The following is a 2286-nucleotide window of genomic DNA, read 5'->3' on the forward strand; positions in this document are numbered from 1 at the left end:
TTGTAGCCCTGTAATGTGTGAATGTGGAGTTCTCAAGTTGTGAATGTGTAGTATGGGACCTGTGAATATAGAGTTTTGACTGTCTGAATGCATAACAGTGGTAATATAATTACTAAACATATAATCTTGTAATGTGTGAATGTAGAGTTTACAAATTGTGAATGTAGAGTATAGTGTATGTGAATGTAGACCCAGGTTCACCGCAAGGTGAACCTGGGTCCACGGCATAACAACCCCAATCTAAATCGCATTCACAAAGTGTAATCCAAAATTCTTTAATATGATTCACCCTTTATTAAATAAAAAAATATTCATAATTTAGTTTTTTAAGACGGAGAACATAATGTAATCCATTATTATTATATTGTGGGAACCGGGAAGTATCGAAAGATCCTTGAACACACTGTGCGCACGCATAAACCACTCTCATGCAAAGTTGCGGTTATTGAAAACAATGGCGGCTACTACAGCAACGGTGGCAGCGGCCGTGGCCGCAAGGTCATCTTCGAGCCTTCGTTTCGATCTCGAACCAGCCTCTAACTCTAAGCCATTTCTGCATTCCTATAGCTCTCTGAAGCCTATACTTAAACGACGCCGTCATGTATCCATACGAGCCGCCAGGAACGGCGGGGAAAACCAAGCGGGCGATGCTTATGGCGGTGAGGTGAAGAGGACTGAACCGATTGAGTTGGGGAAACTCGTAGAAGAATATCCTTTTCAATTCACTTCCAAGGACCTGCCGAATCCACTTCCAAGTACTCTTTTGCTTTCTCAAATCGATCAATTTGTGTGGGTGTGTGTAGAAATATGTTGGTGGTTGAGCATTGAATGCCTTAGGGTTTGGCAATCGGAGGTTAATTTTAATTTTTGTGTGAAATTCAGGGCCTTTAACTTCGGCTGATTTATCCAATATGGCCTCTCAAGGATCTCGTCTTCGCGTTGCTTATCAGGTTTTTCATTGTATTATAATACGAGTTTGAATTATTATTATTGATTGTTTTGAATTTATTAATTGGTTATTACTTTCTTTTCCTCAGGGAGTGAGAGGTGCGTACAGTGAATCAGCTGCAGAGAAGGCTTATCCAAATTGCGAGGCAGTGCCTTGTGAACAATTTGATACTGCTTTTGAAGTGAGATTTGCTAATTTTCATAGTGCAAACTCTTATTTTTGTACCTGTGCAAAGAAAAATACCAACTCTGATTTTTTAAAAAATATTTATTTATGTATATTGACTATGGCACCTTCTACCCAAGGAAATAGAGGTTACTCAGTATTTTGTTTTTTTGTGTCACATATGTGATGCCAAGTTTGCTGCTAGTAATGATTGATACGGTAAATAATTTATGATCTATTTGGATTTTTGCACCCAAAATGATTTTTAACTGCCATCAATTATCTAGATTTATGAGTAACAGGTGCAATGGAGCCAAATTGCCTCTGAGTCTTTATCTAGTACGGAGTAATATGGTATTGTGTAGGCAATCTTTGATGTCAGTACTCCAATAAATGATTTCTTAGAGATATTAGCTATCCTTAACCTCTTTAATTCTTTAGAAAACCTTCTCAGAGTTTATTTAGCTAAATTAATATTTCTGTTGATTTCTTGGGGATTTAACTTTTCAAACCTTCTATGTCCTCTGAAGCTAAGCTTTCATATGCTGCTAATGCCAAAATAGGAAGCTCTTGTTGCAGGCCCTCTGATAGTTCTGTCTCTTCTTGAGATCTTAGATTGCCATAAGTTAGTCCACCTCAGCTAGATTAGTAGCCATAATGAGTGCCGGAAAGAACCAATAATACCCACTGAATGGACTTTAAAAAATGATGATACCCAAGGAAATTATGTCTATCTCCATTAAAATACAAGTCTTAGTAGCATAACAAAAACACCCTCCTTGCATTGACCCCACCCTTCAGTCCACTTGTCTTGATCAATCCATATCTAGCTTACTTTGGTCCACCCAAACACCACACTTTCCCCAATGTAAACATACATGTAATACTCTCTATGATCAGATTGTGATTTCATTTTCCTTTCCTATTAACAGGCTGTTGAAAGTTGGCTTGTCGATAGAGCAGTTTTACCCATTGAAAATTCTTTAGGGGGAAGTATCCATAGGAATTATGACCTTTTACTTCGACACCGCCTGCATATAGTTGGAGAAGTCAAACTTGCCATACAACACTGCTTACTAGCTAGTCCAGGTGTGAAAGTCAAAGATTTGGGAAGAGTTCTCAGCCATCCTCAGGTACTTTTTTTTTTGGGGGGGGGGGGGGGGGAGGAATAT

The 2286-nt window shown here is 38.6% G+C and overlaps 1 protein-coding gene across 1 annotated transcript in view; it reads left to right on the forward strand.

The window, feature by feature from the left end:
• The first annotated feature begins 380 nt into the window (after positions 1 to 380).
• Positions 381 to 2286, forward strand: part of LOC116003751 (arogenate dehydratase/prephenate dehydratase 2, chloroplastic-like) — a 3734-nt gene continuing 1828 nt past the window's right edge. Inside the window, exons 1-4 of the mRNA XM_031243669.1 lie at positions 381 to 755; positions 883 to 950; positions 1038 to 1130; positions 2047 to 2247. Coding sequence (XP_031099529.1) covers positions 455 to 755; positions 883 to 950; positions 1038 to 1130; positions 2047 to 2247 — 663 coding nt within the window. The 5' untranslated portion in view covers positions 381 to 454. The remainder of the gene's footprint in view (positions 756 to 882; positions 951 to 1037; positions 1131 to 2046; positions 2248 to 2286) is intronic.

Source organism: Ipomoea triloba, chromosome 14 (genome assembly GCF_003576645.1).
Source record: "Ipomoea triloba cultivar NCNSP0323 chromosome 14, ASM357664v1".
NCBI lineage: Eukaryota > Viridiplantae > Streptophyta > Magnoliopsida > Solanales > Convolvulaceae > Ipomoea > Ipomoea triloba.